The sequence below is a fragment of the Python bivittatus genome, unplaced genomic scaffold, assembly GCF_059951505.1.
Source record: "Python bivittatus isolate LINGU-HERP-01145 unplaced genomic scaffold, Pbiv_v1 ctg000210_np1212, whole genome shotgun sequence".
Taxonomy (NCBI): domain Eukaryota; kingdom Metazoa; phylum Chordata; class Lepidosauria; order Squamata; family Pythonidae; genus Python; species Python bivittatus.
The window spans coordinates 6,018,522-6,043,475 of NW_028277053.1; the positions used below are offsets into that span (position 1 = coordinate 6,018,522).

Here is a 24,954-nt window from a genome sequence, read left to right on the forward strand (position 1 = left end):
TACAGTTCGAGAGACTCTTTAATTTACCAAGTTGGGGTTACAGAATTACAGAGGGGCCTTTCCAAGAGAGTCGCAGCCCCCTGCTCTGCCCTCAGGGGCCTGGGAAGCCAAGTGGTCTCGAAGGCAAAGCATCGCGGAGGCCACAGCAAGAGTGCCGGGACTGAGGAAGCCGCCAGGCCAGGGAGACACTTCAGGGAGCCGGGGAGGCAGCTCCATCGGGGCTCAGCCACCAGAAGGATTCCCTACGAGTTCTCCTCAAACCACTTCAGGACAAGCGCCTTGTTCTCTTCCACCCACTTGATGTTGGCCTTCGTTCTCTCCAGGGCCTGCTCGAGCGCCCGGGTGGCTGAGCCGAACCCCACATCAGCGTTGTCTGCCTTGAACTGCTCCAGCTGTCGGGTGGTCAGAAAAGAAGGAAGACCTTTTACCACCAAACGGGCTCCCAGCTATGGGTGGGGGGATTTGCCAGGGCTGGATCAGGCGCCTGAGTGTTCAGGAGGCCCCTGTACAATCACCCAGGCCTGCTGCTGCCACGGCTGGCCTGGCACTGGATTTCCCCACTCGCACCCTTTCGCCACCCCTCTCTCCCATTGAATTCTTCCATCTGCACTAGCAGCGGCCAGGACGGAGGCCTTCCGGGAACAAAATGAATGCATACTTGACCTAGCAACCATTCTGAAAAACCCTATCTGATCACTGAAAAAAGGTAATTTGTCCTGCTCTCAAAAACTAAGGATCAGTCCTGATTAGCACTTGACTGGAAGAATGCTTGAAAACCTCAGGGTTGTAAGCAGGGAAGTTGAAAAAAGATCCCAGGAAGATACTGGAAACTTACCTCCATACTGTTGCCAAGAAAACAACATGAACTTGTTCACCATGAGATGAGCTCCATTCAAAGGTGATGGACTGTACTTAACAACAGAGCTTTTCGTCTATCTACCTACCTATCATCTATCCCCCCGCACACACATCCATACCCCCACCCACAGGACAACCTGGTAAAGCACATTTACAGCCCTGGGTGGCAGCAAATCCTAACCCTACAGTGCCCCCACCCCCAGGGGAAGTCTAGCCCACCTCTAAGGGGCGTTTTACATCATGCAGCCTTTGGATACCCAGAAGGTTTTCCCGCCTGCTGGGCAGTAAAAGCGAGATAACTAGACCCAATGTTTCTCTTTCGGCTGTTTGCCAAGAAGGCAGCCTCCGTCTTCCGGGAAATGCCTTTGCATTGTTCTCTAACATACAATGGCTTTTCTTCAATGGGCAAATATATAAATCAGGGTCTTGGCTGCTCCAGAAAGGTGGCTGCCACTCCCCCAAACAGCCTTACCTGTTTAAGTTCAGAAGTGGACGCAAACCTCTGTGTCACCGTCTGAATGAGGCTCGAGAAAGAGAAGGAGCCTGTCCCAAACCTAGGCCAGAAGACAGTGGGGTAAGCGGCTGGCCTCCCGTCACCCACCCCACACCGGGAAGCCACACTCACTGGTTGAAGAGGGTCCTCCAGTTGATGCGTACAAAATTCCAGGCAAGGTCCTGCCCGGCCAGGTTCTGGGCAATGCTGTTGATGGTGGACGTGGCATCCTGGCGGCGGATCTTGGTGGGGTCCAGGGTGAACTGAAGGTATCTGCGAGGGATGAACGGGTAGCTCTGTGAGCTCAGCCCCTCCCCCAGGAAGCAGCCGCCGCCCGGGATTCCTTTCTTTTCATGCAGTCACACACCCATAGAGTTGGAAGGGACCCAGCGTCCTCTCACCCAACCCTCCGCAATGGGCAGGAAAACCATCCCTGAGAGGAGGCTACCCAAAACCTCCAGAGACAGAGAACCCACCCCCTCCCTAGGGAGACTCTTCCCCCGTTGGACAGCTGTTCCAATCAGGAAGCTTTCCTTCCCTTTAAATGGACGCAAGGGACCCTTCATCTGAGATCACCCAGCCAAGGATCCTCTGTGATTCCTGAGCTGTGTCCCCATGCTAAAAGACATCCTGGAGAACCCCCCACTCATCCCTGGCAATTGGATTAAGCCCTGTTAGCTGCCCCACCCGCCACTCTATGCAGTGATCAGCCCACCTCTGAAGGACCCATGGGATCTGGCTGCAGGTCAGGGCCCGTCGAAGCTTGTCAGCCTCTGAGATCACCGTGGCCTTCTGAAACATCTGCCAGCCAAAGTCCCAGACCGCCACATCGCCTGTGCTGATGGCGCTGCAGTAGATGGCGGAGCGCAGGTTGGGCGGGATCCTGAAAGCGAGACGGACACTGAGAGGAGCAGGACAGTGGGAGAGGAGGGAAACCGGGGGCATGCAGAGAAGCAGGCTTAATTGGGAATGAGTATCTTGAGCTCCAGCATGCCCAAAAGGCTGCCCAGGAAAAACAGGGCAAGGTTTTGCTTAATCGTCACAATCCGTCATTACTGCAGCCTGGTTCCAAAAGGTGGTCCACGCTTTGATGGCTACAACTGCCTTGGGATGCAGCGACTGAGGAGTACACATTTCGTCTAAAAGAACAGAAGCCACAGGCAGGGAGAGAAGGAGTTGCGCGATATATTAAAAGGGTCCTGCTCAGAAATCCCCGTGAATGACGGTGGCAATGCCTTCAGAAAGCAGAGGAGCAACACGGCATGCTGGGCTGTGCCTTCTACTGCCCTCCCAACGAAGAAAACGCTGCGGATGATGCCTTTCAGAATCAGACCGCAGTGCTTTCAAAGACATGCGAGCAAGAGTCTGTTGGGAGGCAAAGGGCCTTTCCTCGCTTCCAAAATCCCTGGAAAAAATATCTGTGCCCGCATGAGGTGGTCTTCATCTCAGCCGTAGCCCACGGGTGATGCAGGCATTAGCCTTCCTGATATTAGCATTCAAGTAGCATTTTCTCCTTCCTTGAAGAGCAGGAATAAAAGCTGCGAGGCTCTATCCTCTATGTGAGTGGCTGCAGAGCTCTCAAATTCAAATAAATATGGGGGCCACATTACATAAAATACACGCATAATGGGTGGGCTGCACTCATATATGCAAAAAGTTATTAACCTCTATTGCTTATTAATTAACAAAATCATTAAAACGATTCATTGTTATTTATAATTAACAATAATTTAAATTAAATTAAAATGACATTACTGTATGGAAGTTAATAAAAGCAAAAATGTCCTGCCTACTGTAAAGCAGTAAAATACTGTATTGCTGTGGCTGCACTCTACGACTTGCCTGTGGTCCCACCACGGTGTTGTTCTGTGCGCTGCGTGGGCAGATGGCAGCACCAGGCAAGGTAACAAGGCAGGATGGCGGCAGGGCCCTGCAGAGCCAGGCCAGCAGGATTTGGGCTCCAGCAGCGACCTGAGCTATATTGTCTGGAGTGACCAGAAACAGAGGGAGGGCAGGCAGGAGAGTGACCAGAAACAAGGGGGAGAGCAAATGCCATGCCAGGCTAACTTGCTGCCAGATGAAAAATGAAGGGAGAGCCCTCCCACAGAGAGGTAGGGGAAAATCTCCTCTGCCATGCCTGGTCCTTCCAGGAAATGCCTGACTTGTTCTGCTGACTACTGTCTCCTTCAGAGGAGGCACAAGAGGACTAGCTGTCCTTGACTTGATACCCACCGGTATGGAAGACCTGACTAAGTGGAAGAAACAGCAAGAAATGCCCCCATATCGCGCTAGAGCTTTTGATTCTATGTGGAATTGCACACATGCCTTGGACTTCAAGGAAGAGGGTTTTAAATAACTTGGGAATGGTGAATAGTAGCAGATGGTGTGAACAGGTACTCAATATAGTGGGAATTTCTAAAACTGGGGGTACAGATGCAAATAATCCTAATACAGGGCACCAGAAGTAGCAAGGGTGGCTATGTAAAACAGTTAGCGAAGATCTGGAAATGTAAAAAGACACGTAGGTGGAAAGAGGGACAGATCACCAAGGAAGGGCAGAGGAAGATCCCCAGCAGCAGCAGGGCTGATGTTAGAAGAGCTAAAGCTCAGGACAAGCATGGCCAAAAATGTTGAGAACAACAAAATGACTTCTCGTGAGTACATCCTTGGCTCCATGGATCTTGGTCAAGGGGCCTTGGACGCGATGGACAAAGACTGGCTGTCCATCTGGGGGTTCATCCACATCACCCCCTTGCCTCAGCTCCAGTATGGCCTGCTTACCATTTGCTGGGGACATATTTCACAGTGGAGCCTCCATCGGAGGGCCGCCCTGCTGCTGAAACAAGCTGAAGTTGAACAAGATGATCCAGTAAGACAAGGGAAAATGGGAGGAAGTGTCCCATGCAAAGCTGCTGTGTCCCCCAGAGAAGTCCAAGGAGACCCGCATGATTTCCCTGGCCCACTGCAGGACCAGCCCCCTCCCATCTGGCCATGGGGCTCTCAGCCTTTGTGGCCACGGCTTTGGCTGCCCAAGAGAACGGATGTTCCCCGGGGGGGTGGGGTGCTGACCTCATGGTAGACCTGAAAGAGCAAAAACCAGAAGAATGTATTTTTTTTGCCTTTTAGCCCAGAAAGGATAGGACTGCTCCCTTGCAAGCTCAAATAAAACCAGACGCATCTCTTCTAGTAACACCTTTCTCTGTAGTGCTCCCTGTGGAAAGTGCCTCTCCAACCATCTCCCGCCCCTCCAAGCAGTCACCCCAACCCACCAAGGCAGCCCCTACAGGTGCCGCCTGGGCTGGGGGGGGGGGGAAGGGGAGGGGAGGGCACCAAGATCTTTCCTTGGAACCACTTGCAGACCAGCAGCCCCAGAGAGTCAGGTGTCAGCGATGGTGGACTGGAGGGAAAAGCAGAGGCAGAAGGTGGGTGGCAGCCATTGCAGTGGTGCCAGGGCAGCTCATCTGGGTGCCCAGGCCCCTTTGCAGAGGGTCACTCCTGTCAAGCTGGAACCATCACTGCCCTCTCAGAAACCCGCACCTCAGGCCTGAGGCTGGTGGGAGGTCAGCCTGCTCCTGACCTTGTTCCTGAGGCCAGAGCAAGGATGCTGTCAAGGCAGCTGGGTGGGCAGTGACATATTTCCTTTGGCCTTTAGCAGGGGGGAGGGAGAAGCCCATCAATGGGGCTCAGAGGGAGAGCCTGTAAAATCACCGTTCCATTTTATGTATGCATCAAATCCATAAAAGATGCACATATAACATTCCATTTGGATTTAGTGGACCTTCTGCTTTAGCAGACAACCCTTCTCACTTATTTGTCCGTTGAATCCAGGGAGTGTTCAAAATAAGGGAAGAGAAAACAAACTAGTATATCAGCTGCTCGGTGAAGATAGTACGTCAAAAGGCTAACATAAGAAAAGCCACAGCCACGTCATTGGTTTGCCAAGAAGTGGGCAAAGGCACTGGGCCCCCTTGCAGTAACTGTCCACGCTGGCTGAGTGGAGCTATATCTCTTCAGTAGCTGGGCAAGCCCAGGAAAATAGTTAAGATGGGTTAAAGGCTGCTCTTGGATTCTCTGATCATAACAGCAGGAGGGATTGCTGAGAACCAGCCTTGCTGGGGACTTCTGGTTGAGAGCCATGGTGAGCTAAATATCCCTTTTTTCAGCAGGACAGCGTTACGATGGAGATCGGCACGGGGTGCAGGATCCTGGCCATCGAAATGCTCTCTGGATTAAGGAAGATCTTTGAGATAGCGCACCTTACTCTGCACAGCCACTCCTCATCAGTAAACTGCAGGAATCATCATCATTTTGCCATTTGCCTATGGGTCGAGCAGCTGCAAGTCATGGGAAGAATCCTCTTTGCTCACAGTCGTTAACTCAGCCTTTTTAAAGGGGACTAAGCTGACCAAGCCTCACTTCTTAATTACTTTGGATTTGGTTTTTTTCTGCTGTTTTAAAAGGATCAAGACCTTTTGAAACAGCAAGTTATATTGTATCACTAGGTGAGTTGCCTTCTCTTTAGAGGAAGAACTTTTAAATAGGATTTTTATCACCTTTTGAAAAATATTGTTTTTTGGATTAAACAGCAAAAGGGTGGTCAGAATGTGGACTTTAGAAAGTTTAATAATGGATTAAGGACTTGGAATTATAATTTTAAGTGCCTACAAAGAGTTTAACTAGAAGAAATTTTCTTATGGGAAAAATGGCAGTTGTTTTTCATGATAAGTGGACTTTGAAGGCTGGACACTAGAGGGAGCTAGAGGATAAAGAAAATGGAGCAGAAATCTATAATACAGTTTGCCAAGCTTCTGGACATAATAGACGAATTTCTTGACAAGATTGACAGAGCATGTTGTAATGAAATTACAGAACAAGTTGCAACGGATGATTTTGAAATTACTTTGAAGGAGGACTTAAATGTAACAAGTAATGAGAAAGATATGGGCACACAAATGGGACTGATGAATGACTTACTCCCGGAAGGAGATGTACAGATATTGAACCAGGAAACTGACTTGGATCATTTTTTTTACTGGATATACAAAAGAGCTCGGTTAAGGTTTTGAAGGACGTTACTAGAAGTGACAAACCAAAGGACAAACTTTACTTATTGGATATACAAAAGAAATTGCTAAAGTTCTGAAAGATTTTTGGCTTGAAACACAGATGAACAGAAAACTAGCCCTGGGATTCTTTTTGAAGGGGTTGAAAGATAATTTTAAAAACTCAGGGAAGGAATACAAGGTTGGCTTATTTGACCAGGGAGAAAAATATTGCATCTGGTTGCCCTTACTGGACTTTTGCTGATAAAGAATGACTGATGAAGCATTTGGGTTTGTTGTTGTTGTTGTTGTTGTTGTTGTTGTTGTTGTTATTATTATTATTATTCAATAGATGTGATATGGGATGAAGAGAGGTTGTTGTCTTTAGAGTGATAAGCTACTAAGATGGTCTTTACTTGCTGGGATGAAGAGGGAAGTTACTTCTTTTTTTCCTTTCCTTTTTCCTTTTCACACTTTTTTCTTTTCTTTTGTATTTTTCTGCTTGTATTTTTTGTAGCCAGTATTGCCTTTATTACTTTCATTTATAATTCTTAATAAAATTATTTGAAAAAAGAGAACCAGCCTTTCTGGCAGAAAGGAAGCTGGACGGTCTGCTGAGAGAGCAGCTATGCTCCCAACTGGGCTCCCCACGCTCAAGGGCCACAAGAGGGCCAAGCACTCACGTGTTATTGCTGGGGTTTTTTCTCCAGGACTCAAACCAGGAGGAGGCTAGGTGCTGGCACTCAGAGACGCCGTAGGAGCAGGCTGTGTTGATGGCTAGGATCTCATTGTACCTGAAGGAGGGAGGGAGGGAATCCAGGGAGATTAATTCAAGAGGAGGGACCCCCTCCCCCTTCCTCTCTAAATGCCTTCCCAGACAAAAGTCTCAAAGCTCTGCTCCCCCCCCCCGCCGCGCATTCCCTCCTCCAAGGAGACTCACTGATCCATCAAGCCAGCTGGGATTTGGGTCCAGTTGGCAGTGAGGTTCTGAAAGTAGTTGAACAAGGGGGTGACCTGCTTCTGGATGTATCTCTGCAATGGGAAGAGTAAGGTCCAACTGGAGTCTCTTGGGATGAAGATGGAGACCAGCCCCTCCCCCCCCACCTCCCCGGATCCCCTCCACTGTGGAGGGAAGGGAGAAGGAAAAGGGGACAGGCAGCTTCCCACAGGGGACAGAAGGGCTGAGACCCCCTCCATCAGCAGTTTGGGCCGGAGGCCACACCTGGAGGAGGTCGCACCTGCATAGGCCTATAGACTTCACTGCGATCAAACATGAGTCGGAAGTAGTCCAGGTTGTCCAGGGCCGCGTCCCAAGGAAGATACTCCATCTCATTGGCCAGGTAGCGGGTGGTGTTCAGGGCCAGGTCTGTGCCGACGTGCTTGGCTCTGAAAGATCAACAGAGTGACTGTGGGGCTGGCTTCCCTCTCTGCCCTCCAGGACCCCAGACTCACTCTTGGAGCCTCAAGGAGGGGGCGAATGCTTAGCCCAAGGGAGGGTAACGTTGCGGAAGAGAGTGCCTGCACCGATGCAGCAGCCTCCCACAGAGAGGCTCCCAGTCTCTCCTGCCTTGGGAAAATCCCCGAATCAGGCTGGTGTCCTTCAAGCCCCAGAACTGCTCGGAGGGGGGCGCCTCCCTCAGAGGGCATTTGGGCATAGTGTGGTTGGCAGCCTTAAGCACTTGTCTCCTGTGTGGATTCCAGCTGGAAATCAAGCTGGCCTAAGGAATTGCTGTCTGGACTGCCAACGCTGGCAAGCCATCCCTTTCAAATGGAGCCCGGATTCCCCTGCCTCAGCACCCCTCCCACCAGGAAAGCAAGCACCAGTTGACTTCATTTCTGGGGCTGGTCTTCGGGAATACGCGGTTCCCACTGGTGTGAGTGGTCATCGGATCACAGAATCGTACAGCTGGAAGAGGTCTTAGAGGTCATCTAGTCCGACCCCTTGCTGGATACGGCAGTTGCTTGCTCATGATGACCCCCCCCCCATCATTCTTGCTATCACTTGAGCTACAAGGGAAAACTGGCAATTTTCAGTTTTCAGTCAGTCTCAATCCAGCTCTCGCACTCAGTCGAAAGAGATGCCCATTAGGAGAGCTTCCACAAGCCCCAAATCTCCCTGGATTCCAGCACCGGAGGGCTGGGCAGTGCAGCTGGCTGCGAGAGACAGGGCAGAACCATGGGTTGGCTTGCCTCCTGCCTCATTATCTCAGCCAGCCGCAGGCAGACCCCCCTCCCTCCCGCTCCTTGCAGCTGCCCTTCCCCATAGCAGCCACCCCCACCTCTGTCCCTCTGCTGTGTACCTGCTTTTAGGTCACTTATGTGGGACCAGTTGAAAAAAGAGAAAGGAAAGGAAACGGAAAGGCCGCCATTTTACCGGTCACCATAAAATGGTTTAACGGATTGGTTAAAAAGCTTTGGTTAAAAACCGGCCAGAAAGCTGGTTACCAACTCAGCAGCCTGGGATGTGATGGCCCTGGAGGGGGGTGACCAGAGAGGAGGGGGCCTCCTGCCACACTCACAGCCAACTGGAGATGCAGCTTTGAACCAAATGAAGCACAACCGACAGGCAATGCAAAGGGTGGAAGAAATGGCTTTGGATGTGGAGCAAGAAAGGGCAGAAGAAGGTTTCCGCCCTTCAAGGCGGGGGAGGGGCAGGGGGCAGAGGACAGCCTGCATCCGGAGCTCTGGCATCAGTGAATGGCCAGCCTTGCATCTGGGCAAGCAAAGTTTGGGTAAGCCCTAGGCGCCTGGGTAGGCTTGGGAGGCAATCTGGCTGCGATTCTCCTCTCCCAACACCAGGGGGAGATGAAGGGATTCTCACCTGGCCAGGTTGAAGGCATCATCAATGATCTGGGCACGGTTTAGAACCGGGATCTCCTGCAAAACAGCAGAACAGTCAGAGAAACTGAATCAGGCGTTAGCAGGCTGTGGGCAAGGGGAGAACCCCAGAAAAGACTCTTTGGCTTGCAAGCTCAACTCCTTCCTCGTGACCGTTGCCAGTTGTGATGTACTGATGGCAGACTGCATCGAGGGCTTCCATGTGAGACTGTAGAGCAGGGGTTCTTAACCTGGGGTGCCCACACCTCAGAGGGTGCGAGATGGAATTTCAGGGGGTGCGACAAAGAGTCATGAGTCATCACTCAGCCAGCTGCCAGTATGTCTCGAGTACCACATCTTCAAATGTGATATTATTTTTGTAGGGGGTGCAAACATTAATCAAACATCTCCTAAGGGTGTGGGGCATAGAAAAGGTTGGGAACCACTGCTGTAGAGAGAGGGCAAACTCTGATCCAACAGCGGGCTTGGAAGAAGGGATCCAAAGCTAGCTCAAGCATAGCCAATGAAAGACTCTTCTGGAGAAGCTCGTTGGGGGTGGCTTGGGAGGCACATAGGAAGGGCAAACAGAGGCTGCCTAAGCCCAGATGCTGTGGGACAAGGAAGGAGGAAGGTATCTGGCTCGGGGGGGAAAACAAGCATAGCTGCCACCTCCATGCGTCCCCAGCTTCTCTTGAAGGCCTCTTGTAGGTCTTCCCTTGCCATGGGGCCTGGAGATCACATAAAGCAGCAGCAGCAGCAGCAGCAGCTCTGCTTCACCCTAGCCATTTCTAGGACCAGATGGAGCACCTGACAGCCTACCTGGGGATTCTGATTCAGCTGCTTCATGAGCCTCTCCCAGTTTTCCAAGTCATAGTTTACCCGGAAATAGCCCGTGACATTAACATTGAGTAGCAGCCACTTGGCAGGGTCAGCAGAAGTCTTGAAGTTGTCATACACAGCTGCAAAAAAAGAGGAGAGGTTGTCCCACTCTTCTGCAAGAGCTGCCACTCTCCCCTTCAGGGCCTCCAGGTGACTCTTAGACATTTTGTACCATTTCACACATACAACACTGATGACCCCCTCCCCAGATTCCCATTTTGAAGGTCAGGAAGAGGAGGCCACCAAGTTTCCCCCTTGGCAACAAGGAAGGTGTCTTTGTCTTTCACTGGCAGCAGATCAAGCCAGGGCAGGACGTGTGCGCACACCAGCGGCCCTCTTGGTCCAACTAGCAAAAGCTGCCTGGACAGCCTTAGCTAAGTGCCTCAAACCTCCTAAAATCCTAAGCACGATCTTGTAATTTCGTACAAGGTGGTACAAGTAAATGGTACCTGATGTGTTCGTGAGCCAGTAGAGGTCTCCCTTCTTTCCACCACTGATCCAGGAGACAGGAACAATCCAGGTGTAACTGCAGGAAACAGGCTGTCAGATGAACAGCTGCCCTCCCTTGTCCCTGCTCTCACCTCTTCCTTGGCTGGGCTACACGACCCGCCTCTGCCCAACAGCAGGGTGTGGCTACATAACCAGGGATTGCACGTAAACCAAGATGACCCACTCCCTCCCCTGCCTCTGGGCAAGGGCCTTTCCATACAGAGCTCTGGCTCCAGCCTCTCTGAAGGCCGTGCTCAAAGCTCCTCACTTACTTGAACACCGAGGGTCGCTCAACAGGAGTTCCTGGGTCCAGCAGAAAATGTTTTTGGGTTACGATGCCTGTGAAGGTATTAACGGTGAGAACTGGGAAGCCCATCTGCAAGGTCCAACGGTCCATGATGGTCTTGATGGTAGCCGGGAGATTGTTTTTCTCATCCACCGCCTGTCCCAGAAGCATCAAAATGACCCACATTTGAGACACTGGCTTCCGACTCCAGTATTCTGCAAGCCCTAATCTGAATACTTAGATTTCCTGGTGGGGAAATACACGCTCTGCCCCATGCCTCCCCAGGCAGCCTGAAGTTGACTGAGGCCAACTGCCGGACAGTTCCCACTGGCCTTTGAAATGCAGCTCCTCTCTGCTTATGCCATATAACAGATCTCTTCCTCAACTGGGCAGGGGAGATGCTAGCTGTTGGCAACATGGGCACAGGCCCACAGAAGGAAAGGGGAGGCCCCTGGAGTTGGGCAGACACGGCAGCCTGGAACTTCAGAGGAACTACCTGAGTAAGATGGGGTACCAAGAGTTCAAGAACCACAGCCACTGCAAGGCTGTTGAACTTGCACACCCAACACGTGCTTGGGACCTAGTGCTTCTGTCACTTTTTAATGTGAGCTCAAAAGAAAGACGGGTAGGGAAGGAGCTGGAGAGGAAGAGAGCCAGGGGCCTTCGCAGCTGGGTGGCTTCCTGGTGACAAGGAGACAGGGTTTGTGGAAGGGTTCCCAAGGGTGGGTTTGCAGAGGCTCTGAAGGAGGGGAGAGGTGGCTTCGGGCAGGGGCTCTGAGATGGGGTTCCAACCTGAGGACACAGCAGGGCAGCCTCAGGTGGCTGAAGCTGACCGGTCATGAGGATGGGAATGGGAGTCAGAAGGGAAGGCAAGGCGAGAGGCCACCGTGGGTGTCGCTACTAGCCATAGTTGACTTCAACAGATCAGTAAATGCAAAGGGAAAATCTGGGATTGGAGGGTGTGGGGTAGGCTGGCCTGTTCATGAGTTTGGGGAGAGGATCCATTGCTAAAACCTGCTGACACCACCACTGAAGAAGGAATGGATGTGATAGAAAACGTCCTTCCATCTCTATGGAAGAAACTAGAATAGACTTTAAAACATACCATCTGCAGTTTTTCCCAGAGGTTATCACAAATAGTATTTGAATATGCGTAGGACTGGAAGTATAACTGTGGAGAAAAGAGAGTCAGGTGAGTAGCCTTCTGAGGCTCAGGAAAACTCCAGGCTCCCTTTTGTGGCGGAGTGGGGGGAGGCAACTGGCTCTCTTGGGGACCTGAATCACTCTGGCTAGCTTCTCTGGCTTTGCGACCATCCTGTTTCCCAACATCGCCAGAGACCATCCCGCAATCAGGGCAGGGATGCAGGGAGGGAGTTGGGGAGGGAGGGAGCATGGGCAAAGCACTGGCCCACTCCCAAAGCTCTCAACCCGGCACCCACCCAGACGTTGGGGGAGCTGCCTGGTAAAACACTCCCAAAACCTGACAGCCGCAGCAGAGGAAAATGCCCAGGACCCCAGGAGAGGCTTGCCCACACCGGCTTGAAGGGTCCCAGAGGTGCTGCACCCCGACAGAGGTGACCTCTCTGTGGCACTGTCAAAATATTTGGTGAAGCGTGTAAGATTGTACACATGTTGGAATTGCTGCTGGCTACTTGTACGGCTGCGTGTCTCCCTGACGAACGAGGACGAGACAAAAGCAATGATGGGGGAAATACAGACACGGGGGTGCCAGGGCTAGAGGCCGTGGAAAAGGTTCTTTGCGCATCCCACCAAAGCGCAGGAAATCCCAGCCCGAAGGCTGCTGGAGGGCTCAGCAGGGTGGCAAGATGAGGCCGTGCTGCAGCTTGGCCTCTCCTGAGTGAGGGACTGCTTGGAGGTTCAGCTGCGGGATCCGGCCTTCTACACCGCTCCAAAGGGCACCATGATGCATGGCACCGTGGGGGGGGGGGTCACAGTTTGGGCTTGCGCACCGGTCAGCGAGAGAAGGCGAAGGCAGCCCTTACGTGCAGGCCCTCCTTGAACACGTCCTCGGTCAGGAATTCCGAGAGCATCCGGAGCACAGACGCCCCCTGCAGGGAGACAAGATGCTGTCAGGAGGCTCTCTGCCCACCCGCCCGCCCCCTCTTTTCTTCCAGAAGCTCCCAGGAGGGTCTCCAGAGGAAGGAAACTGCGGGTCGTGGTGCAGACCTGGTCCCAATCTCACTGTGGGCTGCCCTGGGGATCATCCCAGGAAGATGGCAGCAAATCCCTGCTTAATTCTCTGAAGCCCATGCTCCCCAGCTGCGAACAGACACCAAATTCCGTAAGCCGTATTGCCCAGCAAAAGATATGCAGCGTTCATTGTATTTTCTTGACATAGGCCTGATATAGGACTCCTGGTTAGATTGATCCATTTGGAAAATACAGAAACGGATCTCGAATAACAATCCCGAAGTTCACTAATACGCACAGCAAAACAGCAGCTCCTCTGGGACTGGTGAAAGTTTTAACAGCCAGCCGGCCGATGGCTAGCCCTTTCTCAAAGCCTGCCCGCGGCTCTGCGGCCTGCTTGAATGGGTCAGCCTCCCAAGGCTCCTCCAGGCCAAGCTGCAGCAACGTGTGAGAGCGCTCCCGTGCTGCCTCACCAAGATTGATAATTTTTTCTTTTAAAAAAATGCAACTCCCCCCTCCCAACTTGCTCGTGACCCTCCCTGTTTACTTGACCTCGCATTTTAACTGATGTTCAGCCTGGTGGCACAGATCCTGTTCACCCTTCTCACCTTGGGGGCTTTTACTGCACCTGTGCCTGGCTGCATTTTGCTCCGGGTCGCCCTCTAGGGGTGAAGGCCGGGCAGCAGAGCTAATAAGACATCACTCCTGCTCTCAGAGACCGGGGTGCGTGTGTGTGTGCCCAGCCCCTTCCTCACCTTACTGTAGGAAATGGAATCAAACACTTCACTGATCTGAGCTGGGGTGTTGATTTCATCTGCAGGGGTGGAGAGTGGATGTGAGGAAGCCAGGGCATCGATGGCCATCACGCGGTACATGTCGTTCGATACAATCAGGTCTTTCTGAAAATTAATGTCTTAAATTCAGGCCACAAAGCAACCTGATCGGCCCCTGCTCTTCTTCCTCAAAGCCCACAGAGTGGGCAGCAACCTCATTGCATCCTGATACAACCCTGTGGAAGCACCTTCTCCTGGATCTATGCCAGGGGCCTTGGATCCACCAGGAGGGCCTATGGAAGCCTCCTCAGCAGGACCCCCTTTTGTCCTGGGAGAATCAAGCCCCTTCCTCCCATGCACCAGGAAGGGCACGTCTAGATGACCTTTCAGGATAGGGTCACAGCCCTTCAGAGGCCTGGGCTAGATTCACACAACACACTCAGCCAAGTCAGTTAAAGGGCTGCATTCAGACAACATGCTTACCCTGGGAGAAGAGGAGGGCTAACATACTGCATGAATTGGGTTAGTTTATGATGCAGTGTATTGTACTAACCCAGAAAACAGGTTAAATAAGGGGGGTCAGCAACCATGTTACACGTCTCATGTCAACTCAGCCTAGTGAGAGATTCCTTGGCAGAGGATAAAATGCGCAGCCACTCAAGCCTTGGGATTTTTCCTGGAACGCTCCTTCTGGACTCCCTTTGCAGGCCTGACCTGCTTTCAGCTGCCCAGCCCAGGGGGAATGCAGGGCGCCTCCTGGCAACTCGGCCTCCCACACACTCCTCTCTTGATTCCGCTTAGAACGAGCCTGGCTCTCGGGGGCTCCTTCCAGAGCTATTGGGGCATCAGGAACCCAGGCAGGCCTACCACGTAGCTAGTCTAGGGCCTTGCCCTGGCAAGCTCTCTCTTCTGTAGGGGGTGGGAACAGCCCGCCCCACGCGGGCACCTTTGGGCTGGTCCAGGGTGCTCTGCCACCATGGCTTTTCCCTCCAGGGCAAAGGGGGCAGGGTGTAGCTGCCAACGGGACGGTTAATGTGAATTTAGAAAAAGCCCCTCTCCAATTTTACTACCCAGTTTCACCTGTTGGCAATCAGCTGCACCGTCACCCTCCATGCCCCCCCAGCATCCCACATAGGGACTTACAATATTCCAGCTGGGCTCAGCTGCGTGCGCACCGAGATATTCCACGTATGATGCGAACCCCTCATTTAGCCACAGATCGTTCCACCACTCCAGGGTCACCAGGTTTCCGAACCACTGTAGAGAGGCAGGAGGTTAGTCCCATACACATCTTCCCAAGGGCCCCTGGGCACATAAGGGGATGGAGTGAGGATGCCAGGGGTTTAGCCAGAGACCAGACCATGATGGTGAAGAGTGTCAGTTGCCTGGAAGCTCTCTTGTGTGCCCTCTATGTCAGTGGGGATTCAGTTGCCCCAAACCTATAATCAGGAAAGTACCTGGTGGGCAACTTCATGAGCAATCACCGTCACAATCCGCTCCTTGTTGCCAATGGAAGAGAAACCAGGGTCAAAGAGTAGCGCGCTCTCACGGTATGTGAGCAGCCCCCAATTCTCCATTGCTCCAGCATTGAAATCTGGAAGGGCAACCTGGTCTGCAAAGAGAAATCTCCGTTAACTGAACTGGAACCTCCTCCAGGACTCCCTGTTCAACCTTGACCCAGTCCTCCTGATCAAAGCATCTTTTCACAAGCACTGCTAATGCTGTGCAAGGGGAGAGGGGAGCTTAAATTCAAGTGGAGTCTCTCATTGACATAATTCTTCCATCCAGGTGCAGGTAAGTTACCTATGGTGCTGAAGACTGCCTGTGAAATGTTGAGTGTAAGGATCAGGAGGAGATGCTAAAACCAGTAAGAATAAACCACGTGGGGGATGGTCACATCCATGGGACACCCATCATGGCTGAAGGCTACAGCAGGTCTCCCCCGTCTCCAATGTCAAGACGTTTACCTGTATCTCAGCCCTCCTCACCTACCTAAATGGCTCAGAGGATAAGATATGTTGTAGTGCTGCTCAAAGAAGCTGAGAATGGGTCCAGTGACTTTGAGAGCGTAGTCACCCTGGCCCTCCTTGATGGCCGTGGGACGGCCCCAGATCCGGATCTGAAAGAGGACCCGAGAACACTCAGGAAAGGCCCCTGTTCCAGTGTAGAGCAACCTAGAGAATGTGCCTGGTCTGGGCAGCGGGCCCCCAGCTAGACCCAGGCCTACCTCAGTGCTATTCTGGGTAGCATTCACATGCTCAAACTGGCTGACAATAAAAGCAAGCAAGTAGGTAGACATCTTGAGGGTGGGGTTAAATTCAGTCCGGATCCAGGTTGTCTGGTTCTGTATTACTTCCACAGAATCTGGAAGAAGAGGCAGAGAGAAGTGGGTGACCTCAGCCGTTTCCATGCCACCCAACTGCCCTGCACTGCCTGGGCCCCCCAAGAGGGAGAGGAGCCAGTACAGCAGAAGGGCCCTTGGATGGAGCTCCGCTGAGCCCACCATCCCCAAAAGGGAGGGAGGGAGGGAGGGAGAGAAGCAGCTCTTCCTCCCCAAAGAACAGGTTCCCAGGGAAGCCCCTGACATTCCCAAGGGTGACCTTCTCCCTTTGCCTCTGGGCTCCTGAGTGCTGGCCCTTTGGCCCGGTCATCTTTTTTGGAGGAAAGCTTCCTACCCCCTCTTCACTCACTAACATATCAGAGTTACATAGGCCCCCAGGAGGCAGGCAGGCACCATGGGACCAGTTTCAACCTTACTGGGAATCGGCAGACATGGGTAGCCAGACGCTATTCTGTGGACTTGTGTGTGTGGAATCACCACCCAGGATCTACACTGTGTAAAAGTAGGCAGGGGGTGGCATAGGACGGGTGGAACTCATGTAAACCCTGTAAGTGGGGTTATGACATAAGGTAACATCCATCTCTCTCACTCTTGAGAACGCAAGGGAAGATGGGCTGGAGAGACCCTTTGGAGATCTATTCCATCCTTCCAGATCTTGGACCCCTTAGCCTTAACAGTTCCGGAGTCCCCTGTGAAGTTCTCCTTCTCTGGCTTCAGGAGGGTCACTTCCTTATCTGGACAACCCATCTTCACAGCGGGGCCTCCGTCTCAGAGCCGGACCACCGCTGAGGCAGACAGAAGCCGGATGAGGGTGATCCAGCCGAAAAGCAGTGATCTCATCAGAAAACGAAAGAAGACCTCTTTGGGGAACATTCTGGGTCACGTGGAGGAATCTGAGGAAGGCCAGCGATCTGCAGGGCCCAACTGTCCAGGCATAGTCCCCCCCCCCCCCCCGCATTTCTGGCCATGGTGCTCTGTAGCCATTTTTGCTTTGGCTGCCTGGGAGAATCTTTTCTGCAAGCATATTTCTCCTTCTTTTTGGGCTAGGGGAATATGGACCTCATGGAGGTCACTATTTCAAGAGGCCACTATTCCCACCAGTAACCTCTGTGCAGCCCCTTTCCACCACCACCCCTGATGGCAACCTCCTTTACCTTCCCTCCTGCTTGCCTGACCCACCCCCCGCCAAGCCCACAGGCCAAGGCGCTGCTGCTGGGGGGAGGGAGGGGGGAGGAAGGTGAAGGGCCCGTCCGGGGGGGGGGGATAGCCAAGAAGAGGAAGCCACTTCCCCTCCCCTGCTCCAGCAGCAGCAGGGGATGGCCAGCACCCACGTAAGAGCTGCTAAGTGCCGTGGGGCCAGCAGAAGTTCTCAAGAGGGCGACCTCCTCCTCTCCTTCGAAAGCCCAAGGTGCCTCTCCAGCCTGCACGATCCAGAGGCAGAGACTGTTCCTCCGCCTCCCAAGCAACTTGTGGCCTTTTCACAGGGGACCCTGAGGGGGACTCTTGGTCTTTCTCCTTCAGGGTTGATTACTCATTCCAGGTTTTGCAGGTGGAGAAAGGTTTGAAACAGAGCTCCATCAGCAGACTGAAATGTGGATCTCATGATTATAAAGGTCAAACCCTTAAAATTAAGCATAGGATGCCTCCATCCATCTATCTCTGTCATTAAGCTTAACAATATTTCTAATAAAAATCAGTATTTTCACACAAGGCCCAGTCAGGCATAACAACCTCAGATTAGGACTGGAAGCGGAGGCATCAAGCCCAGTATTAACTTGGGTAAACCCAAATTGTGCACCCAGGGCCAGCTTGAGGCTAAGGCCCAACAGGCACTGGCCTAGGGCACCAAAGCCACCCCAGCTTCTGAATCATTCTGCAGATGCAAATCTTGGCATTGGCAAGCGGTGGCACCATCAGTCCAGGTGGCCTAGGGGCACGCACACATCCAGGGAAGGACCCCCTATGCCAAGCCTTGTGAGGCATGAATCCCTACACTTGAGAATGCCGTTTTCTGAAAAATGTGTCCCGCATCAGGTTCAAACTAAGACAATTCCCCCAGGACCCATGATAGCATATCTGGCATGGCATCCACCTTGGGCAATACCAAAGACATTGGTATTAGGGTTAGGGGCTAGGAGACTCTCTCCCAGAGGAACAGGCCAACGGTGGGATCCAGCTGTTGCTCATTCTTTTCTACCTCTTGATGTAACTGATACAGCATTTCCTGTTCAATGGTGCCCGTGCTCAGTATCCCGGCCTAACAGTCCTCCCCTGTACGATTCCAGGTAGTTCCAAGTTCATTGCACCAGGTCCTTGTTTTTTCCTCCTTATGCTAGGAATGGCCTCAGGTGCTTCCCGCAGATAGAAAGCTTTGGGCCAGATGTGACTCAGGGCCTTCTCAGGACAATCACTCTTTTGGATGCAACTTAGTATCTCCTGTTCATTTGTTGTAATTGTTACCTGACGTTATTGTGATTTCCAAAAAGTTGTAATTTCGATTGAAGGGAACCTTCAGATTTTATCTTGAACAGGAAAATACCTTGACTGTGGTTTTTATATTGGGTAGTTTATGCTTAATTTTAGGTACAGGACTATAGAAAGTTGAGTTCCATATTTGTTTATTGACTGAATATGAGCAAGTGCTATTTGGAATTTTATATAAATAAAGATCTGAGAAGGAACTAGTAACCAAGCTGCCACATGTCTCAGGACCTGGTCTGAGAAGTGGCCCCAGGTGGAACCTTCTCATTGCCAAGGATTGCCTGGCGCTTGGTTCTTGGGTCACCAGGGGCGTGCAAGTCTGTCTTGCTCAATTCACTCGAGAAATTTTGCCTGGAGACCAAGCAGCTCCGTTGGCTGGGTGGTAATTTCATCTTTTCTGTTTTAATTCCCATAACCATTTCATTGTTTATTTGAAGAAATATAGTTTCAAACAGAGCCCAGTTCTATGCAAGTGCGTTCAGAAGTAAGTTTTGATCGAGGAAGCTGGGCAGTCTCAGCAATGCTAAGAGAGAGTCAGTGGGGTTGAAGGGGTCAGACCTGGAAGGGCCACTATTTGAGTCCCAAGCACTCTTGGGGGGATTCTTTTAACATCCTCAGTTTTTCAACTATAAATGGGAGCCACATTGTAAAGGATCTCCTTAGCCAAAAAAACTTATAAAACATGGGCTGCAACAGATTCGTAATGATTTTTCATGACACTAATGTGGCAAAAACATTACATTGCTCCCTTGACCCCATAGACTTTCTATGGGACCCATGAAATGTTGAGAGCATGTTGTGGGCACTCTCATGAATCAGCTGTCATGGGGCAACTTGTCTATTTCAAAATGATGGTCATCAAGGGTATGGGTGCTCCCTCCCCCCTCCCAACCCCCTTCTCTTTCCCCACTTACTTTTGCCTTGGGTGAGCACAAGCTGGTGAGCACATCTCCAAACCAAACGGCAGCTATGCCTCCAACAGACCTTTTCTCAGGCCTGGCGTTCTCCTTGGCAGCAGCAGATTTTGCCACCATCGAACCACTGCTAAAGTCTTGTCTTAAGGAGTCTCTCCCTGTTTTTAGTGGCCATAAAATCTTCTTTTCATGCCCCCCTCCTGGAAGCATGCTCTTTCTGCCGAGTCAGTCATCCAGTGTCTGTGGGGCTAAGAGGCACCTTCCCCCCAGCCCCCTTCCTGGCTCCCTTGCCTTCAGTTCAGCCTCCTGGCTTGCATCTAGAGAGAAGCCTTGCCAACCCCTTAGATGAGCCCTGGTGAGAGCCAAGAGGGAGACTGCTATAAATCCTCCACCCACTGCCCAGGGGATGCCCCTTCTTCTGCCCACCCTTCCATTATGCTCTTACTGTTCACGTGCATATTGGAGAGCGCCCTGTATGTAGGCAAGTGAATCAGAGTGATGGAGAAAATGGCCTTCATGGCAGGCTCATCAAAGCAAGGAAAAGCTTTGCGGGCATCAGCAGCCTGCATCTGTGTCGTAGCCAGCACCCTAGAGAAAGACAGGCATGATCTGGTCAATCAAGATGACCCAGGAATCTTTCTTTCAATTAGCCCAACTCTTTAAATTTCTGCTCTGTCTGGAGCCTCCCAACGGGGAACATACAAAGCCATGGGATAAAATCCATTTGTGGAACAAGGACTTCCCAACTCAGGTGGAGGACAGCCAGAGGCATTGTGGCACTTACAAGACCTGTCTTCTTCACTGTGGAGCAGCCAGGAAGGGCTCTGCTCCACCAACAAGTTCTAGATTTGCTTTGTTTCATTACTGTTTCTCGGAAATAACATTTCCAGAGACACAAGCAGGGAAGCAGCACAGCTCATGATGAAGCTACTCATGGTGGCATCAGCAGATTCCTAGGAACACGCAGCTTGGCCCCCACCCCCGCCCCCACCCCACCCCCGGAAAGCTGCAGCAGGCTACACTGTCTCAAAGGCCATTGATGGAGAAGATCCCTGTGGGCCCTCCTTCCTGTCCCAGTACCTTCCCCCACCTCACCCCCAACTCTGTCCCTTTGCTTCCCCCTTCCACATACTTGTTTGTCCCATTTTCCTTATATTCACTGCGGTAGAAGCCAGCCAGATCATCTGCCAGCTCCCCAGCGAAGGTGCTGTGCAGTTCGTACAACTTATTCTGCTGGAGATTTTCTTTGAGTTTCACCACCAAGTACTCCGTCTTCTCCACTAGCCAAGTACGAAGGATGATGGGTGGGGCGGCACCCTCAGTTCCTGTCACGGACACAAGGAACTCCCCATGCCGAGTGTAATTCAGCTTTTTGCTGTGGATGATTATGAGGTCGGTGGGCTCCACGCACTGGAACTGTACCGTGCTGTTGCCTTCGAAAACGTAGAGGCCCCGGCGGTCTGGCGTCAGGAACGGCTGCAGACTGACGGTGTAAAATGTGGGCTTCAAGGTTTTGGGCAACCGCATGTGGTCCCAAGGGTTGTTAGCGCTGGCGGTGCTGGGTGCGGTAGCGCTGGCGGTGCCACTGGCGGTGCTGGGTGCGGTAGCGCTGGCGGTGCCACTGGCGGTGCCGGCTGCGGTAGCGCTGGCGGTGCCACTGGCGGTGCCGGCTGCGGTAGCGCTGGCGGTGCCACTGGCGGTGCCGGCTGCAGTAGCGCTGGCAGTGCCACTGGTGGTGCCGGCTGTGGTAGCGCTGGCGGTGACAGCCGTGATAGTGCTGTTTGGGGTCAGGTTGGACAAAGCATCATCTGCCCGTTGCTTCTCCTGGGAGTAGAGGACTGAGAGGGCAATGATGGTGGCCACAGCCCCCAGGCCAAGAACAACGCCTACAATACCCAATGTCTTGCTGATAAAGAATCCTTTGGCCATGGCCGAGGAGAGGCCAGAGAGGTGCCTGCAAGAAAAGGGATCTGCTAAGACACAGCAGGGCCTTTATATAGATGTTGCCTCTGGGGATTTATTGGCATAGTGTAACATGTCAATTATTAAGCAGAGAATGCTGGGCGAAGGTCACTGCTGCTCCATGGCCATCTTCTCTTATCTTGGGAGAGAGTTAATGGAGAACTGGATGCACCTTGATGTGGCTCCTGTAGAGAAAATCAACCCCCAACTTGAAAGGACTCACAGGGCAACAGGGCCATCTGCCTCCCCCTTCCACCTTGACTTGGCTAAATCCTATGGAGGGGGAGCCATGGGATCTAGGAGGAACTGTTAGCCCAGGAGCATGGACTTGAGATTTGAGTCTTTCGTGGCTTTGCCTTCTCCATTCCTGGATATGCAAGATGTATCTTGAGTTTCCTAGGCCAGTGTTTCTTAAGGTGTGGTCTGAGGACGCTGGGGTCCTCCAAGACCCTCTCAATGTTACCCTTCCCATTATGATTTTTATTTGTTAAAAAAGTATAGGACCTTTTCATGAAAATTATTCCATTTATGTTAATAGCTAATGGATTTAATATTGTTATATTTACATGATTCAATAAATAAATATTCTAGGAATGTGTCAATTTTAATTTTTAATACGGTAAATATCAATGAATATAACCCATACAAACACAAGCCCTTTTGGGGTCTTCCATAATTTTTAAAAGTGGGAAGGGGTCCTGAGAGCAAAACGTTTAAGAAATCCTGTCCTGGGCTCACATCCCAGTTGTAAACTCAGAGACGGTTTGTGTTCTTCTCCTCACCCTTTGACTGTGAGGTTTCCCACATGCTCCTGCATCAACGCACACAAGTAGGCCAAACCAGATAGGGCTGGAGAGCATGACATGGCTTTGTGCAGGCTGCATCAGTCATCAGGGTTGGGTTCTAGGATGGAATTCTTCTGCAAGCCTAACTGCTCCATTGTCTAACATCAGCCCGGTCACTTCCAGTGACTGCATTAACCCTCTCGACGAGCCTTTCCCATTGCTGAGCTGAAGGGCTCTCCACCCTCCTTGCCAGCTTGCCAGCATGAAACTCCTGCTGCCAGTCCCCCTCCTGCCATATTGCCTCCAGTCAGAGTCCCTGCCCAGCAGTGGCACTGTCCTGACTATGCTGTATGTATGCAGAGTGTGATCAGAAGAGCAACTGGCTGAGTTGGGTGTCTTCAGCTGGCAGGAAAATACCAGCTCATCGTAGCACTGCAGCAGGGATGGGTAGGGACGGGGTGCAGGGCTGCCCATCCCCTCTAGCAACACCCCCACACCCTATTCTGTCATAATCTAAGTTGCATAAACTTCAAAAAAAAAATCACAGCCACTAATTTAGCCAAGCAGCTCTTTTATTTAGTCTTCTCCCGCCCCCTTTCCTTTCTTTATAGAAGCAACAGAATGACAACACTGAGATTCCTCTGGAAGCAAAGCGGGGGGGGGGTGTCCTGTCATTTGAGGTTAATACCTATTTCAGCCTATTCAGTTACGCTGTTTCACTATGGGCCACTCTCACACTCCCCTAACCGTAGCATGAACACACCCTGGCACACGCTGTTATGTCCTCATGACCTTGTCTCTAATTCATCCCCAATCCAAACGGAGGCAGCTTAAAGTAACCTTTATCTGCTTCCAATTTTAAAATACTCATGTCCCTCTTCTCTGGGCAGTTTCTGTTGGGGCATCGTTGCTGCCATGATTGGCGGATCTGCCTAGCACCTGTTGGCCCTTTTAGGCTGCTGGGTACTGCCCTCTGTGGCCATTTTGGTTCGGGGTACAAGAAAAACTGGACAGCAGGTTTCGCAGAGGCATCTGCCACATAGTCTCTGACTGGAGCATTTGTCCAATCTTAAACAACCTCCTTATAGATGTGAGTTTAGTGCTCTTTCAACCAAGTGCTAAACCTGTGTTTTAAAAAGCACTATGCCTATGCTGCGCAAAATACTGAATTAAACCAGAAGAGAGCTGAGTTGCTGGTCCTTGTGACCACTGGGTGCATTAAAGGTTTTCCACCGCCTCTTGCTCGGGTACCATTTGCAACTCCACGGTTGATCAAGGACTAGTTCCAGCGATTGCTGGCCACAAGGACTGAACTGGACTCAGCACAGCCCTTCTGTTGCAGCCTTGTCTCTGAGGCAGAAGAGAGCTTGGCCATCAAGGCAGCAGCTAACGTTATGCTGGCAGACTTTTTCTGAGCCTTGAGGACTGAATCAGACAATCACAGGCGTCTGGAGCTGCAAAGGAGCAGCAGCCCAGCCCTCCACAAACTGAACTGGAAAACCAATTCAGCGATCCACAAGAGGTGGCTGTACAGCCTCTTCTAAAAACACAGCCTCCATAGGTAGACCGTTCCACTGTTGTACAGATCTTGCCATCGAGAAGTTTTTTTTATAGTTAAATTAAATATAGCGAGTTGCAATGTATACCCACTATTTCTGTCCTAGTTTCTGTGGCTGTGAAAAAGAGTTATCGTATCTTGGCTATCATATCTTCCCTCAGTCTTCTTTTCTCCAGCCTGAATATCCCTGGTTCCATCCAGCCTATCTCCGTGTCTTCAAGTCCCCATATCATCTTTGGTGCTCCTCAGGATAAACCTTCTCTAAACTGTCAGTAGCATTCTGGAAATGAGGTGTCCAGAATCATACACAGTACTCCAGACTGCAGAGTGGAGGGAAATCGGGACCTCTCACAACTTTGATATAATGCTGCTTCTAATGCAGCCCAGACCTGCAATAGCTCTTCTAGCAGCTGACTCACCTTGCTGGCTCAAATTCAGCTTGTTGTCAATAACTACAAGTCCTGCTTTGATGTGCTGCTTCCAAGCCATGAATCTCCCACCTTTTATGTGTACTCTACATTTTTTCCTCCCTAAATATAATACCTTAGATTTTTCCCAATTGAAATACACCTTCTTCCTGTCAGCTCAGTCTTCTGTCAACCCAGATGTTGTGTCATCCACAAATCTAAGAAGCAGCCCATCAAGCCCATTGTTCAGGTCATTAATAAAAATGTTGCATAATACTGCTCTAAGACAAATCCCCATGAAAATCTATAAGTTACCACTTTCCAGCTTAATGTCACTCTTTGAATGTGGTTAACCAACCAGTTGTGGACCCACCTTACTGTGGTGCCATCCACACCACACTTTAATAGTCTGGCAATGAGAATGTCTGTGGAACCTTGTCAAAGGTAGATTGTAATCAACGTGTTCCTCTTGTCCACTAGAGTAGTGACCCTGTCAAAGAAGAAGACAAGATTTGATTCACGTCCTGTTTTTTCACCAAACCATGCTGACTCTTGGCGCTCATGGCACTGCTTTGAGATGCTTATGAAATGCCTGCTTTATTACCAACTCTAATCTCTTTCCTTGGTGAAAAATTACCAGGATCCTCTTTCCTTTCTCCAGCCCTGTGGCCCTTCCCTGCTTCTCCAGAACCCCCCAGCGATCATTAGCAGAGGTCCT

General features: G+C 51.4%; 1 protein-coding gene across 1 annotated transcript; it reads right to left on the reverse strand.

Moving 5' to 3' along the window:
• On the reverse strand, positions 1-21,507 carry ANPEP (alanyl aminopeptidase, membrane). Its single transcript, XM_015889823.3, has 20 exons — positions 20,657-21,507; positions 19,970-20,112; positions 16,016-16,152; positions 15,781-15,907; positions 15,246-15,400; positions 14,932-15,045; positions 13,771-13,914; positions 12,868-12,933; positions 11,970-12,035; positions 10,851-11,020; positions 10,539-10,615; positions 10,030-10,169; positions 9,215-9,270; positions 7,632-7,779; positions 7,334-7,425; positions 7,077-7,187; positions 2,067-2,234; positions 1,484-1,624; positions 1,331-1,412; positions 1-392 (listed from the first exon to the last, which is right to left on the reverse strand). The coding sequence occupies exons 1-20, from the start codon at positions 21,451-21,453 to the stop codon at positions 243-245; spliced, it is 3,084 nt and encodes a 1,027-aa protein (XP_015745309.2). The 5' UTR covers positions 21,454-21,507; the 3' UTR covers positions 1-242.
• Between the last annotated feature and the right edge of the window lie 3,447 nt (positions 21,508-24,954).

Bases quoted from the DNA above. Each gene is read 5' to 3' on its own strand.
- ANPEP (XM_015889823.3), bottom strand. From the start codon at position 21,453: ATGGCCAAAGGATTCTTTATCAGCAAGACATTGGGTATTGTAGGCGTT. The intron at 9,271-10,029 runs GTAGGCTGTCAG...GCTGTTTTGCAG, and splicing joins AGCTGAATCAGAATCCCCAG to GAGATCCCGGTTCTAAACCG. The intron at 2,235-7,076 runs GTGAGTGCTTGG...TCTCGCTTTCAG, and splicing joins AAAAACCCCAGCAATAACAC to GATCCCGCCCAACCTGCGCT.